Source organism: Phalacrocorax carbo, chromosome 20 (assembly GCF_963921805.1).
Source record: "Phalacrocorax carbo chromosome 20, bPhaCar2.1, whole genome shotgun sequence".
NCBI lineage: Eukaryota > Metazoa > Chordata > Aves > Suliformes > Phalacrocoracidae > Phalacrocorax > Phalacrocorax carbo.
This window is the reverse complement of record NC_087532.1, coordinates 5,466,133-5,482,548: the sequence shown is the minus strand read 5'-3', so window position 1 is coordinate 5,482,548 and position 16,416 is coordinate 5,466,133. Positions and strand designations below refer to the sequence as shown.

The window sequence follows — 16,416 nt, the reverse complement described above, 5'->3', positions numbered from 1 at the left end:
AAGGCAATATAGTTAAAGCATAATCGGGAGAGTTGAGTCTCTTAAGGAAATCTAGATTTCATTTTCGGGCTTAATCTTGTTTTTAAAATACACAGGGTGCTTGAAAACTGCATGCACTTCTATTTGTAATGCACTTCAGAAGATATTTGTTGTCAGAAGACTGAAGCCTTCCTATATCAGACTTAATTTATCAGACTTCCTATTTAAGAAATAGGTGGAATTCCAGTTGTTCTGAATGAGTTAACATTCCCTTTGGACACTGCTCCCTAGTCATAACCCCACCATCGGCATGTGTACCATTAAGACCCTTACAAGGAACTCCATGCAGGGGGAGGGAGAAGGGTTAAAACATGCACAATGCAGCAACATTTTCAGACATCATTCAAAAAAAAAAAAAAACAACACAACCCAGCGTATCAATGTTCTAGGAATCTCTTTGGCAGCACAAAATTAGTATGTTCTGGTGATTTAAGACAAAAATAAAGGCAAACATCTCAAGAAGTAGCTGTTTAGACTACTGAAAAGGAACATCAAAAAACACAGAGCATAGAAATGCCCTTCTGTCAGGTTAAGTTGCAAGAAATCCAACCTGTCCCAACAAGAACTAATTGAAGCCACTTCATTGTCAATTACAATCTCTGAATTAACATGGAGCTCGCTCACACTGATAATAATTCACTGTAGACACAAAGTACTTGAAAGCAAAGGGAGAACTGCATTGTGCAGACAACCCAAGCAGGTTTCCTAAACTCTCAGATAAGCAAGGACAGGAATTACTGTTTGCCAAAGGTATCGTTAATATGAAGCAAGGACACGTACCAGCCTTTGCTGCTCCAACAGGAGATCAGCTTCCTCCTTCTCCTTCTTATACAAAATCTCCATTTCTTGTAATCTGAAGATGAACAAAAGAACAGAAGTAGCCAAAAGAGGTAATTATTTTCATGTTGGTGTTACTCTACATGCACAGCCCACTGAATTACAGTGAAAGCAGGAAACGTCATTCCACTTAAAAGGAACTGTTATTTGTCTATTAGTACTATAGAAGTGAAACTTCCTGTGAGTTGCAGTTCAGTCCTTCACCAAAAGATCTATAGGGTTAGTGGCAGGTGCTTAACCGTGATTTTTAAGAACAGTGAAAGACTAAAGAAAAATACCGAGGAAGCCGCCTGAACTTTCACAATAGGTAGCAGAGATGCTATGTAGCAGAACCTAGGTTTAGGTTTTGCATGGACACCACCCAAATAACCTAGAGATGATTCCTCGTTTCAGGTGGAAATTTTGAGTTTTGTTACCTTTTCTCCATCTCCTGCTTCATGTCAATGCCCTGCTTCTCCAGAAGCTCCCTCTGAGCAAATGTCCAGTCAACTGGCTCAGAGGGAGTCTCAGCTGATGGTGTTTTCTCTCTTTCTGCTCGTGCTTGCTCTGGATGGTTGAATCTGAAGACATGATTTTTACCCATGATGATACGATTTCCTAAAAATGGGAACATAAGTTAACTCTTTCAGGTAAGGATTCCACAACCATTGAAAAACATCACTGAATGATTCATCCCATTTATCCTGTTGGGTGACAGCATAAGAAAAGATTGCCCTATAAGGATTTCTGTATACATTCAAGTTATGTAGGTGACAAGAAAAAAAAAAAAAAGAATGCCTGGCTTGTACATAAGTAGTGCTTATGGAGGACAACCTCACCCTCAGGGGTCCAATCTAATATCCCAGCAGAGATTATCAAAAATTAAAGGACAAACTTGGAGATTGACCAACAGCTGCAGTAAATAAAACACATCACTAAATCCCATTGATCTGCTCCAGTGGCAGTGCCAAAACATGGGCAAAAGCCACTTCAGCAGATTTTTCAGCTTGGAAAAGCCTAACCTCAAACATTGGAATACATGGTGCTTATTCTTCTTTAAAATGTGGTTTACATGTATTGTTTTTATTTGAGTCCTAATCAGTGGGAATTATGGAAGGTTTTTACAGCTTGTTTTACATGATCGTCAAAAGAGCTAAAAAAATCTAATATTGTTAAGTCTTTCAGCTAAATCCTAAAGGTATCAGATGTCACCAAGGCCTGAGATGTGCTTGACAGAAGACAGTAAAACACCTCTGCTGTTCTAAAGAACAGCAAAAACAGTTCTTCCTTCATTGTCCTGACTTATGCTGAAGTCAGTACATTTGGTTCCATGATAATACTCACTTATAACTTGGTGCTAATAATTCTGAGGTGGGGTAGGGTTTTTTTGTGTGTGGGGGGGTTTTTTTGTTTTGTTTTGGGTTTGGTTTTTTATTTTAAACCAGTGGAAAATCAGGGGAGGGACACAGAAAGCATCTTAGCTTGAAAGGGATAGGTTGAAACCCATAATCTAGGAAAGTCACTCCCTCCTCTCAAATTCTTCCCCCACGTGCCTTTCTAAAGGAATGTAGGGGACTAAGTGGGAAATCTAATGAGAGCAAAGAGAAGCTCTTGTACTCCTGCACAGGGTCATATCTTAGCTTTGCCAGGAAACTGGGAATTTTCCATCAGCAACTGGCAGTCTGTCTGCTCTGTCTTCACTGAGACTGCCAAGGGCTTGGGCAAGAATGTATTTGAATAATATCAGGGTAAGCAGAAGGACAAGCAGGATGCTGCGTGGCACTGAATATTTAAGTACACTTACAGCTAGTGCAGCAAAGAATGAAAGAAAACGAACTACTGCCAAGAGAAGAATGGTATCACCTTCTGTTTAAAAGCTACACTCCAAAAAGGTAACACTGCCGTCCTTTAACAGCACCCAGCATTCTTTACAGATGATGCAAATGTCATGTAAAGACAGTTCTTAGATGGACAGTCTACAAGTCAATCTGTTCTAACAGTTCTTACCTGAGCGCAACTGCACAGGCTGTATGACCCTCTTGCCATTAACGTAGGTTTCTGATCGTTCACAAGGCTCCAAAGTAACAATAACTATGAAGAAAACAACATTGATGAATGAGACTTTAGAGGGCGCTGTACAGAAACCAAAGTGTGCAAACCCTAGAGGCCCCTCATTTCCTGTCTACCTTCCTACTATCATTAAAAAAAAAAAAAAACAAAAAAAAACAAAAAAAAGAGAATACAAGTGAACCCACTCCTTGATACCATGCTGGTTAAAAGAAGAAATTAAGCCCCATGAGAAAAATCAATACTACGGATATCTCCCTACTGCAGTTGGGAATTATTATTATTATTCCTGTTTGCATGTTCAGGTTTATTTTTAACCAAGATCAGAACTTAACTCTTACAATGACTGCGCCTGCAATTTGAAGCTAATATGAGTGAAATTTTATTTTCTTCCCCTAAAACTCAAGAAAACAGCAAGTCAAAGCTGACAGTTTTCTTGTAGTAAGAGAAACTTCCAAATACCAGTATTCCACGGCCAACTATTAAGTGAGGAGTGAAAGGTTCAGCAACACTTTGCTAGGAGAAGTCGTTTTTTACCTTCACCATTGTTGTTCCTCTCACTCCGAAAGATACAGTGTTCTTCTTTGATATGAGCCCCACTCAGTACAATGTCTTGCCTTCGCTCAGCATCAGCTTGGCCAACCCTGGGTCCAACAGAAGATATTTCAAGAGCAAATGAGACACTTTCTACAACCCTGTGTAGGACAATACATCCCAAAAATATCCAGGAAAAAGTTCTAAATTATTAAGACTATCCCTCAAGTTTAAAGGTTTGAACTAGTGCTTAACTCTGCATTGCAAAGAACTTAACAGATTTACCATGAAATGCAGGAAAACGGCTTAACAAAACTAAAGAGAGGTTTCCTCTCTCTTAAAACATGTAATTTAAAGAGAGGATTGAAATGTTAAACGCCTCTGGATTTAATGTGTTTTCTTCCCTCTTGTGCACCCCCTTCTCCCTTTAGCAAAGAAATGCAGAAGAAAAAAAAGTGACAGGAACTTCCAGTGGTGCATTTCAGCTGGCATACAGTGATCATCCCTTCCAATAATCACCATCTGCACTTTAGCTAAGAAGCAAAAATGGCTCAGGAGACTCTTGCTGAATAATTTGATGCCACTAGCAGTTTAATCCAACTTCCAGACAGTGAGAGGTTGGCTGTATCCCTGGAGCATGAAGATTTATGCCTATTTCTAACTCAAATATTTGAGCAATTCGATATATAGACAACTTAATTTTCCTTTCTAATGTTTACAAACTTCTTGCTCTACCTGTTACTCCACACATTTCTCATGTCAGCTAGCGAGGCTCAAAACTTATAATGATTTCTTAAGCCCTAAGCTATTCTCATCATTCTGTGCTGAATTCTCTACTAGTTTGATATTCTTTTCAGTAGGTTCAATGCACGTTAGAGTAGTACCATATAACAGCACCTGCCTGTGAACCCCTCTCCATTTGTTCCCCAGGAATATACAAACTAAACAACCAAACACGGGTTTAGTGCTCCCAAGATAACAGACCCAGCTCCCTCCTTCCAGATGTCTTGACAACAAGTTTTGGAATAAAATCTATTTTAAATTCCAAATCTGGCAATTAAATTTTATCTCATATATGTCAATGCAGAATACACTAGTTGTGCAGAAGCATGGGTAACAGTTTGTTTAAATAATAAAGTGAACACTCATCAATATTCTGGTTGCTTTTATCAAGTACTATGGTTTTCAGTCCTCCACCCATCAACACCTCAAAGGCATTTTCAGTAAGTTTTATTACTTTTATTCTCCTATATCTTAAAAGGGATATCATGCTTTCTTTTACTGCCCAGGTGTAGCAATGAACTTCTTATCAAGCTGAGTAACTGCACACATTACTTTTAAAGCACAAAATCAACTTGAAAGAAAAGGTATTTCTGTACTTTTTTTCCACCTACAGCAATCTCATGCTTCATTTGTACCTGCCAGTTGAATAGCTCAAGTGCAATTATTTTTTATGGTGTATCCAGCATCAGGATTTAAGCAAGCAAAGAAGCAGACTTCAGAGCATGTTAGCATCAATCCTCACCTAGTAATACCATCTTTGATGTAGTAAAGCAGGCATTCAGACATGAGTGGATCTTCATTAAGGTTTACAAGATGAGGAGTCTGAAATAAAAAAATAAAGTTATTTAAAAACTGAGGACCTACTGAAAGGCTTCTTCCCACAGCTGTGGAGGATGTAGATTCATCCAGAAGTTTTTCTGCATAAATTGAGGTTATTCCAGTTTTTCAAATATAACCTCTTGCAGTACTGAAGAGCACCACAAAGTAACAGCAGAAATACAGCTCAGATTGCTTAGTTAGCTGAAATATCAATTGATAGAGGGAATAAAGGCTTCCGCTGGACATGGGGGAAGATTCCTTGTAAAGTGTCTGTAAATTTTGATAAGGGAAGTCCTACAGCAGAAAAGGTTGCTTCAGTAAAATTCTGAAACTAATGTGGAATCAACTTCAGCTTTTCTTGGGCAATACAGGTCAGCTAGTCATTTGGCAAAGTCTGTCAAAAGAAAATCTAAAACTACCAACATTCTCTGATACAAACAGCTAAAAAACTCTTCATCTAAAGTTCTTCTAAGTTTAAATCCTCTAGTTACTAAACCAACCTTCTTTGGTGAAAAAACCCCATTGGAATCAGCAAACAAGTCACAAGGCCTTGGTGTGAATATCTAGCCAGTGAGATAGCAGTAAGCACAAGCACAAGAGAGAATGCAAAAATGGTTAAACAGAATTAAAAAAGGAAGATGATAAAAGAGAAATAAAACTGTTAGTAAGCCACTTGTCCCTTTGTTACCCACAAATAGAATAAATTTTGCAAAAGGGAATAAATTTAGTGAAGATTCCTTGGGAACATTGCTTCCATCAACTTACTCTAGCTGCAAAGAATTTTACTTAAGAGAGCTGTTAACAGCACTCAGTTTACAAAAGCTCAAAAATTACTGGATATTCACAATGAAATTTGCCTTTGGACAAAGAAGTCTGATTTCAATTGCCCAAAGACTTAACTATAAAGACAGAAAGGGGGGAAAAACAAGACACCTTTTTCACCCCTAAAAACATAGGGAGCACCTAAAACCGCAGCTGAAGATGTCCCATGCTGTCATCACTACCTACTGCATTCAAATCAACATTTGGAGTTGTATAAAGCTCTTAAATCAAGAGAAAACCTGAGTGAAACCAAATGCCAGGCACAGTCAACTACTGTAACACCACTATAACTTGTACCACTTGGACACTTTGAAAATCATGCTGTACCCTATATATATGTGGTTTAGCATCTGAGTTCATTTACTACCTTAAAGTCTAAATGAGTCTTTCACAGGTAACAGAGCTCTGTAAGAAAGGAAGCTCAACAACTTGAAAGATGATGCTAGCAAAACCAACTATTCACTCATTCTGAGAGCTATGATTCATCCACAGACAGTCATGTCTTCAACTTGCCCTTGTACAGCATTCCTCAAGCATGAGCTGAAGGATTTTCCATGCTCCTATCTTTGATGACAGCACGAGCAATCAAGTTTCCGCAATCCACTTCAAGAGGTTTCCTGCCATCAAAGGCAAAACTGCTAGACAGAGCAATGACTGCACAATGTGACACCTTGTAATTCATGAAGTGGGCAAAATTTACCTTAGAGTTCAATTTACAGCTCAGCTGATAAAAACACAGTGCTGTCCTAGTAGCATATGATGAGATATATACTGGTACCTCAGAAGTGTAAAGTCTTCATTAAAAAAAAAACCAAACCACACACACAAAAGAAAACCAAACAAAAAACAAAAACCCCAAAACAACATACCTTCAAATTCACTATCTACATCTCCTAAATTTTCACAACAGCAGCCACAGTTACTAGAAGGACAACTAATGAAACTAAAGTGCAAGGAGAGCAAGGAACATAAGCAGACAGGACTAGGTGAGGAGTTTTACATCTCCTAATAAATCCTCTAAGGGTAAAAATAAATATTATCTATATCCAAAGCAACTACTTAATCCAGATGGCTTTTATACACAAACCTGATCAGCTGAAAATGCACCAAAAGAGTCATCAAAAAGAGCTGAGGGCCTCTGAGGGAAAATCTAAAAGGAGATGAGGATCCATAACATAAAGAAAGGTAAAGAACACTCAACAAATTAGTGTCTTTACAAACCTTTGGCACTTCTGAGTAGATACCAAAAGCAAATCAGAGTTCCACCTACTCCAAATATCTCCAAAAGACCAAGGCTACTTTAAGCAAAGGATTAAACATATTAACCTATTCTGCTGTCCTGTATTTCTGTCCAATGCCTCTAGATAGGTCCCTGTTTAACCTTAGATCAAGTCTGTTACGCACATGCAAGTCTCAGGCTATTGCCTGGCTAATATTTCAGGCTAAAACCCTGTGCTCCTGTTCAAAGATTTTTGAGATACAAGAAAGTGCATTCTTTTCCTTGTACTTCTCCAATAATTTTGCTATAACTGCATAGATAGCTTCTTTACTAACTTGATAATTTTTTATTTATAGCACTAATTTATGCCCTTTTCCTGGACAGTTCTGCTTCTTTCAGATTTCAGAAAATAGAACTATTGGCAGGTACTGAAAGAAACATTCCCCTGCATCCCCTGTGTTCAGTGCTTCATTAGATTACAATCCCTTTCCCAAGGGGAAAAAGGATTTAACATATCCAAGGAAGGGCACCTAAACAAGACTTCAAACTTTTCTGGGTATTTCAAAGAAGAATAAGTAGAGTACACGAAGGTCACACACAGCTACCACAGAAAATGGCAACTACAACCTAAGAGGCAGCATTTCTGAATTGCTACCGAATTAACAAATCAAATCCATCAGGAACAGCATCCAACTTCATTACTATGGGCAAAAAAATCCTTAGATCTGGAGTGTTTTGGTAGATTCTAGTGCTAAAGCTACTTCCAAAAAGATACTGTAAAAGGAACTTACTACTAAGGGTCCAAACCTCTCATGTTCTGGATCTTCCATGAATACAAGCCCTTGTGTGAATGGTAGCTCTCTCATCACCCTCTCCCGTCCCAGGCTGATCAGCCTCTTAGGAATTGATACAATAGTTAGCAATTTTCTCTACCTTTTTAGGCGAGAAGACTCCCAGTGTTCCTCCATCTTCCCGAATGGCAACTCCCATTTCTGCCAACAATGCCTCCCTGAGAGAGAAAAGCAAGATATTCACCATATTTTAGACTTCTTAGAGGAAATAAGCTCAAATGAAAGCCAAGTAACAAAATACATTAGACTTTGAAGCAGCCTATCCACTGACCATACAGCCAGGACTGTCACCAACACACAACACAATAGGGTAAGTTTCTAAACCTTAGCCCCAGAGTTTATAGGCCTGCAGAATGGCAACAGCAAAAATTTTACAGAGATTTAACAGCACTTTCATGCAATAATGTATCAGAAGACAAGTACGTTTTAAGACATTACAGTCATTGCTTCTTTAAGGAAGGTTAAAGTCTGTTCTAAATTTAAATATTTAGTTTAGGTGAAAGGAGCTGCCATTATTCATTACTTTACAAAGACTTAACTGGCAATTCGTGATCTAATATAGAAAGTACTGTCTTTTTATTAAGACATAAAAGGAATTGTATTAGGTCAAACTGTCAATTTAACACAGTATTCTTGGCTTTGACAAAGAACAACAGGGATGCTAACACAGAAGAATGAGAACATGGCAAACACTGTGATATATTCTCAGAGTCTCCCAATTTCTTCATAAGCAATTTCCAGAATTAATGGTGACTCTTCTTTTAAACAGCTATCCAAAGTTTTTTATTGTTGTTTTTTTAGGTTGGTTGTTTTTTTTTTCCTAATTCAACTCCTAGCATCAGCAACGTCATGCAGTAACGACTTCCACAGCTTACCCAGGTATTGTGAGAACTTCCTATTTGTTTCAAACCACCTGTTGGCCTTAAAGTCCCTCAGCTCTGTCAGTGAATAATCAATCTCTACCCACCTTCTTCATATACCTCTCATGATTTTATTGACTGCTCAGTCACACTGTTTCCAGGGAAAGATGTTCCCCATAGATGTTCTGTAAGCTTTTAATATTCTAATAAGCAGTGCTCTGTTTGGTTGCATCCACTTTTGGACAATTACTAAGCATTTATCTTTTTGCTCTAAGACAAAATTCAAGCAAAAACTGGAGCTCTTTCATAGTTTTAGATACTCTGGTACTAAAAACGTAATCTTTTCTGCTTAACTTCAGGGCCAGAATTTTCAGAATGTAAGAGAATGGTGGAAGGGGGACAAAAGAGACCAGGACTACATGTTGCTTCACAGCAGAAGCCAATACAGCAGTTTAGGATGTTAGCTGAATTACAGCGGTAAACGGTTTAATTGGAGGAAATCTAGGGAAGAATATGGCTTTCTCTCAGCATTGCCCCTTCTGCTATATATGACACAAAGCTCAGCAGAATTATCATAAGCACTATTCTGCCGTTCCATTGCTTTTTAACAGAGTAACATTCTCCATTTTCCACATTTTGTTCTCTAGAGACCATCTACAGCACTTCTGATTCCTGACCTTTCCATCCTAATGGCCTCAGTTTTCCTCAGCTTCTCTTCCCATGTTTCATTCAGCTCTGCAATGATCTTCTCAGATTCCTGTGTGAAAATCCCAGAAGCTGTTTTAGAATTCTTCTCTAAGTTCTTTACATAATACACAAAGCAATTAAAGTTCGTGCTTAGTTCTAGACCTCAAATTAATTTTGGATATAAAAAGTACTTGCAGCACTTAAAAACTCTAAGATGTCTTCTTTAGTTTTTAGAAGGGTAAATAGCCTTGAAGGCAAGCTGAGTAGAAAATACAACTTTGTATCAAACCACAGTCAGACTTTAATTTGAACCACCTACATTTTGTTTTCCCCCTTTTTCTTTGTTTTTAATCTGATTTACAGACATCATTCAGTAGCTGGATACCAAGGAACTGCAGATACCACACTGTTATTTCCATGGCAACAGCGGGTTTCCAATAGGAAAGGGATATGCAGCGCGTATTCCAGCCCATTCCAATCCCTGTGGCAGCGTCTCATGGACAAGACATGAGAATGAAGCACAGATTCAACACAGTCAGCTCTCCCCACTCATCCACCCATGGAGACTGGGGGGGCTTTCATAAAAATTAAGAAATACTTCACTGAAATGCACTTTTGATGCGGTTCAATTCTATGCAGAATTGCAACAAGGCGGCTATTGTCTGGATAAAGCATGCTATTCTGTGTGCTTCACATTTTAATCTGTGGGGGCTGGGCAAATACAACAGTGGACGGATTATTCTTCCTCCTTTTTTTAACTTTGGGGTAATTTGGTTTTCTGAAAGCTGAGTGCATTTGCTAGTCAGACTTTGTCCACACTAGTGCTGACCAGGCCTCCTGAAGTCTACACTTATGATGAAGTTTTCCGTAATTACCACTGCATCAGTCTCGTAAACAAGAATCAGTATTTTCATTTATAATTGAGTTGGAGTTCCTGGCTACAATTAAACCTAAATAATCCTAACAGAAGAGGCTGCGCATGAACCCAGTTTCTAGCCCACCACAGTTAAGTGCCCTTTTTGAAGGTGCCATTGGGTCTCAGACAATGCATACTGGATATTTTTATGAAGGAAAGCTCTCCTAGGTTCACTGCTATTTAGCCTTGGAAAAGACCAAAAGAATAGTGTCCTTAATCTACAGAAATACCTACCTTCAAACGTTCAATTGCCTCTTCTCCTCCAGGTGTTGACATGATTCTTTCCTGTATACTGGACACAGATGTTAAGCCCACCTGACTACTGAGAGAACAGGAGGATGGAGATGCAGTGAGGGACCCCATGGAGGCTGTGGAAAAATTGCCAGGACGTTGATTCTCGGAGGCTAGCAAGTATCTATGTTTATTGTTCTGAAAATCTTTCAAATCTGGGAGAGAGACACACAAGACAGAGGGAAGGCAGAAAGATGGGAAAAAGGAAAATAGGAAGAGGGAAGGAAGAAGAAAAAGGAAAGGAAGGAAATACCAGTGTAAGAGGAAAGCATTTAGGCAGCAACAAGGCAAGTTTTGTAATTTTTAGATGGCAGTTCTGAAACAAGTCTTTTAATATTAATATCCATATTATAACGGTAACTCAGTTCAGACCCTGAGGATTATTACTGAGGACTGCATCATAAACCGTTTTGATCAAAAAAGCTAGAAAAAAATGCATTACACGCCAAAAAATAAACCATCCTATTCCTAACTGAACACTAAACTGAGCACCACAGAGCTCAGACCGGGAGCAGATTCAGTTCCTCAAGAGATTCGTGACATTTTGGGCTGAAGTCTGAATAGACACCAATCCCTTAAACTCAGCAAAACATTCTTTTCCAGACTCCTTCAATCTAAAATGATGATTAGAGTAAATTTTTATAACAACAGCGGTTCTGCTGCTGAACCACCCAGACCACAAAGACAAAGAACTACCCCTCCTTAAATTCTCACAGGAGAGTATGTAAATTGCCTGTCAGTCCATGACAGGGAGAAGAGAACACAAGGTCACAATACCATCATTATGTTACTTCTTGATCCTCATTATCTGAAACATGGAAATTTAAGATACCTCATCAGTAAAATATCTGATAAGGTTCTCATGCTTCAGAAGGTGCTTTAAAGCTTTCTGGTCTTAGTTTAGACGAGGAAGGCTTTAAAAAAACCCCAAAATTTAATAAGGCAGCTTTTGTAGCCTGAAAACCTAGAGGCGTGAAAGATGCGTCCTTGACAGACAGAAAACAAGGAAAAGGTGCATGAATGATTTAAGAACGAATATCCAAATGCAATTTATCTTAATCTCACCTAGCTTCTCAGATATGTCTGTAAACCATATCCTCAGGATAATTACACACCAAAAAAAAGAAAACCTTCTAACGTGGAATTATCAGACAACTAAATAGCTCAGTTTTAATAATTTTGATAGTTTTAAATTCTATTTCAAAACCAAAACCTTTAAAATAAGTATCCTTATGAAAGAAACAGGTCAAATCAGACCTTGCAAGATATAAACAAGGGCTTCACGCTTACAAAAATGAGATGCTCACCCAGACATTGCATAAATTTCCATGTCCTCCTACATCTCCTCTACTCCTATCCTGAACAATTCTGCTATTGTCAGCCTTACGCCCTAGTTCACTCCACATTCAACCTGCTGTTTCAGCCCCATGAAACTGATCAAGTCAGTTTGAAAACCACCATCTGCAAATACAGGAAGCAGGGGTGGAAGTTTAACAGAAGAAAAGCAGGTTAAGGAAAGGGAATGCTGTCAGGATGAGGAAAGCAGGCATGACAGAGCAGGGAGGATGAAGTCTCGAAAGGCCAGACGCATGCACTCCTGAAGACAAAGGAAGTGGCACTTGCAATAGCTTTCACAGTTGCTGTGACTGCAGAGAACCAAAACCCTCAACATCATGCACGCTTCTCCTGGAGGCTGCAGCTTTCACACGGATGACATATGCACACGCTGGAAGCAGCATCAGAACATAAGACAAGGCCAGGATGAGTCTTTACACCACCAGTAGCTTTAATTTTAGGAAATTTCAGACAGATCTCTTCCAGTCGATACTGTTTGAGTGAGGGTGAAGGCGAATGACTGAAAGAGTTTAAAGGGTCTACCAACCCAAAATTTACAGAGAAGACATTTCCCTTGCAGTGGACTATGTATACTTCCCTTTCATAGAAGCAAACAGTAAAACAGAAATAAAGTGGTATTTGCTGACTGGTTTTAACCCTATTAAGTTATTCATCTGCAACCAAGTATTTGAGCTCGAATAACGGACTTTCATTAGTATAAGGTGTCCAAACTTTTTTTTTTTTTTTAAAAAGACTCTATAGAAAATAAAATAAATCTCAATCTCCAGGAAGAACTGATAACATTTCATCTTGAGTTAATCAACTGACACATTTAAAACAAATACTTCTAGGTGGAACAGAGATGTTAAAAGGCCAGGAAGCTAGGTGAGCGGAAGCTGTTTCAACTGAATAACTTCGGACAGATTTGAGAAAAATATTTTCTCAAAACTAAACTCTTGATTGTCATGAAAACAGACTAAAGAATTCTCACTCTCCCTTCTATATTCTGCCGGAAAGCAAGCAATAAGCATATGTTGCATTTGAAACTTTGCACTATTTTTTGACTGTCGACTCAATCTAAGAAATGCTGTTTAAGCTAGTTTCCATGAAACTGCATCGCATTCCACAGTGAGTGTTCTGTCTGGGATTTCCCTGTGAGAAATGCTGGCATGCAAAGCTCAGTTAAAAGCTGACCCAGAGAAAGCAGGTTAAAAAGAGAACCACACAATACACACATTTGCCTCCACTTCCAGAGTATTCATCTCCCATTGGATCAACTGAAAGGAAGCAGGAGGGAAAATACAAGAAGGATCAAAATTGAAGGTTCACCAGTGACAATAGGAAGGGAAAAGAATACTACTTGATGTTTAAAGAAACAAAACACAATTCTTAGTAACACGTAGTTTTTTCAGTTTTGATTTAGAACCAAAAACCACAGACTGTACCTAGCATAAACACACCTGCATTTCATTGTCTTCTGGCCCCATTCTCTTGAAAATAAGCCAACAAAAAGGTAAATACATTTTTACACATCTTTAAGCAGTCTTAGTCAGGACTTCCGCTTCACAGGCAAATAAGCTCTGACAAATCAGAAACTGGTGCAACATTCACCTTTTTTTTTTTCTTAGGTCAAAGAATGTTTTAATCTACTGGAATACATTCTGTGTTTTTATGGGCACCTCCTTCACTAGAATGAAGTAACTTTTTATATTAGAAAAGAACTTAGCAGCTAAAATTTTAGTTTATTTGCCTTGTCTGGATTGAAGACAAGGAAATAATTCAGGCACAAGTTTGTTTTGGTGCTTTACGAGGTTGCTGGCAAAGCAAATCAGCACAATACTGCTCGCCAACCTAACGCAAAATCTCGCAGCAAAAGAATTCATTATTTATTCACAAGCAGCTGCTTCATAGCTACTTATTTTGAGATGACAAATGGTTTGTCACTCAGGACATTGTCTAACAGGAATTACCCACCATTTCCTTTTCTGAGCAAGGATGGCACTGAAGCCAGGTACTGTCTAATAATCTTAACCCTTTAAGGAACAAGAAAAGATGCTTCTTTCTCAGTATGGAATTAAGTTGCTATACCTCAACTGTCCTCCTTTTATTGGCAGCCAGACAAAAAGCCCTCCATAACACACCAGAGCAATCTTTGAATGTGAAAGTTCTAGTACAAAAAAATAATTTCTGCAGTAATAGGAAATTCAGTTTCCCTGTTTTCCCTTGAGAGTTTGAAGGTAGCCTGTCAACTCAACAGACAATCCTAGGATGGGTTGTTTAAATATAGGAGAGGCTACCATTTCTAAAACCATGTTCAAAATTTAATATCAGCACCTACATTTAACTTCTATGTTTTAAACCTCTTTCTCTTGCAGGCTCAGCTCTCCCTCCTCTGTAAGAGAGGCCAACCTCAAGATGGTAAAGACTGTTTAATCCACTTACTGTCAATAATATCTCCCAGCCCTTGGGCACGCAGAAGATCTTTAAGCCTTGTCACCTCCTCCTTCAGCTCACGCACCAGCTTGGCATTGGGATCTTCATTGATAACAGCATTGCATTTAATCTGTTTTGCACGATCAGCATATCTGGAACCAGACCAAAAAATAAAACCTTATAATGAACATAAGGCTAATCTGCAACACAGGAATGCAGCAATATAGAAGACATTTAGCTTGCAGCTGTATGTCAGAAGAGAATCCTAGATTATATTCCATCGTGCTGATTTTTAATCCTTACTTAATACAGGGTATTGCTGCAAAACAGACAAGTCCTATTCAAGATGGATTAACAAGGTGTATCTATGTACAACAGACATCTTCATTCAGTGCTTTGAAGTCTCCGCTTGGCTAATATGCTCAATTTTAGGGACCATACTGGAAACAAACATACAATCACAAGAAGGTGAGTTTGATTCTTCAAGTTAAGAGTAGGCAATAAATCCCTAGCTCCCTATTCACAAAGAATAGATTGGGTTTCCTCTTTCAGGTTAATTTAAGTTCTTGCCAGTATAGAGTCTTCTTCCCCACAGATTCTCTCAAAGTATAACAACCCGAAGGTTTAAAGGACAGAATGTGGCCATTCGAGCTAACAGCTGCCCACACTGATCTCAGATAAAAAGAAAGTACCTTAAAGTGCTCAAAGTTTCATCGTAGTTTATGTCTGCCGGACTCAACGCAGCAACCATTGCAGTTCTGGAGTTACCACCTATAATGGACAGGCAAGATTTTAGATGAAACTGCAGTGTACAATCTAGATGCTCATTACCTACTAAATATCAGTATTTTCAATAAATTATAGAATTATTATGTTATATTCTACGTTACTAAGGAAGATACAAAAATCATAGGAAAGAGAGCTGTAACTTCAACAAATGGTGGAACTACATGACTCAGATTTGACTACTAAAAATATTTAACCTTATACTTGATACAACTTTAAGCTAAGTGAGTTAGAAGCAGTCAGTAAATTTAGTGAGCATTTAGTTCCATATTGGCACAGGCAAAATCAATCATACCTAGATTTTCTCGGAGAAGCCATGTTAGTACAGAATCCCTGTACGGTATGAAGTCTGTCTTCTTCTTTTTTTTACTCTACAAAGAAAGAACACACTACTGAGAAATGACACCAAATGGAAAATCAACGTTTAAGCCACGACAGCATACACATATGCTATCTAAACAGAGAGGTGGCTCACCCTCAGTTGTACAAGTGATCATTGAGTTTGATACTAGATAACATGCTACGTATTCAGACATCTAAACAGATAATGAGAAACAGCCCAGAGAATTCCCTTGAAGTGCTACCTACAGAAAGGTTTTTCTGTATATGAAGAGTATCTTTCTGACAGTTAAATTCCATGCTCTATCACCACTCCAAGAGAATTTCAGCAGTAAACCTTACTGCTTACGTTCAGGGGAAGATTCAATTTTCCTTTGCTAGAAAAAAGTTACAGCTTTTTAGAGCAGTCAGAAGTCTATTACAGGAGATTTAACACCTTCAGAGATAGAGGTGCACATGTGAAGGGACAGCTAGCCAATCTTCCTGTGTTCCTGTAAGCACTTACTAGGAAACCTGAGGACATAAAAGATGAAAGAACTTGGACACTGAAATTAGAAGCATGAGTAGAAAGGAGGAACTTTTAAGCAGGGTTTTGTGTGGTTTTATTGTAGTTTGTTGTTGTTTTTTTTTTTAACAAAAAACCAAACCAAAACAGATAAAAACTTTATAGAGACTACTCAGACCAAAGCACAAGGCCACAAGATGGGTGCCTAAGTATCTAAGTACTTTTTCCCAAAATCAGTAGCGACAAACGTAGAACTTCCACACAACAGATGAGGGCCTTCTCATCACCTTTGGCAAACCTCCCTCCAAACTTCA

At 38.5% G+C, this 16,416-nt stretch overlaps 1 protein-coding gene across 9 annotated transcripts in view; it reads right to left on the bottom strand.

Annotated features, from left to right (window-relative positions):
* The window catches only part of KIF1B (kinesin family member 1B), a 97,303-nt gene that overhangs the window by 48,133 nt on the left and 32,754 nt on the right, over window positions 1–16,416 (bottom strand). For 5 of the 9 annotated variants that reach the window (XM_064470273.1, XM_064470276.1, XM_064470274.1 and 2 more), the window contains 11 exons: window positions 15,554–15,629; window positions 15,165–15,243; window positions 14,482–14,624; window positions 10,648–10,781; window positions 9,488–9,567; window positions 8,033–8,108; window positions 4,982–5,061; window positions 3,460–3,566; window positions 2,863–2,946; window positions 1,293–1,473; window positions 820–892 (listed from right to left, as the gene is read on the bottom strand). In XM_064470273.1, coding sequence (XP_064326343.1) covers window positions 820–892; window positions 1,293–1,473; window positions 2,863–2,946; window positions 3,460–3,566; window positions 4,982–5,061; window positions 8,033–8,108; window positions 9,488–9,567; window positions 10,648–10,781; window positions 14,482–14,624; window positions 15,165–15,243; window positions 15,554–15,629 — 1,113 coding nt within the window. Of the gene's footprint in view, window positions 1–819; window positions 893–1,292; window positions 1,474–2,862; window positions 2,947–3,459; window positions 3,567–4,981; window positions 5,062–8,032; window positions 8,109–9,487; window positions 9,568–10,647; window positions 10,860–13,274; window positions 13,317–14,481; window positions 14,625–15,164; window positions 15,244–15,553; window positions 15,630–16,416 lie in introns of all 9 variants that reach the window. The other 4 variants (XM_064470270.1, XM_064470275.1, XM_064470271.1 and 1 more) reach the window with 2 other exon arrangements.